The 233-nt window shown below is 64.8% G+C and overlaps 1 protein-coding gene across 1 annotated transcript in view; it reads right to left on the reverse strand.

The window, feature by feature from the left end:
• Positions 1–228, reverse strand: part of LOC104411622 (adenylate cyclase type 3-like) — a gene marked incomplete at both ends in the record, with an annotated part of 8,894 nt that extends 8,666 nt beyond the window's left edge. Inside the window, one exon of the mRNA XM_010022087.1 lies at positions 6–228. Coding sequence (XP_010020389.1) covers positions 6–228 — 223 coding nt within the window. The remainder of the gene's footprint in view (positions 1–5) is intronic.
• Positions 229–233: the final 5 nt, after the last annotated feature.

The following is a 233-nucleotide window of genomic DNA, read 5'->3' on the forward strand; positions in this document are numbered from 1 at the left end:
CCCGCCCCCCGCTGCCAGCACGGGGGCCAGCTTGTCAGGGGCATAGACCACGGCGCACATGATGAGGACGTAGCAATCAAAGAGGGCGGCGAAGACCACCAGCACCAGGAGGGTCTCATGGCGTTGGCGACGGAAATAGGTCTGGTAGAGGTTCTCCAGGGACTCAGGAGCGAAGGTGAGGCGCATGAAGCGGGGCAGGCAGAGGCAGGGTCCCGAGCTGCGCACTGTCACCT

The sequence above is a fragment of the Nestor notabilis genome, unplaced genomic scaffold (assembly GCF_000696875.1).
Source record: "Nestor notabilis isolate BGI_N333 unplaced genomic scaffold, ASM69687v1 scaffold30230, whole genome shotgun sequence".
Classification (NCBI taxonomy): Eukaryota; Metazoa; Chordata; class Aves; order Psittaciformes; family Psittacidae; genus Nestor; species Nestor notabilis.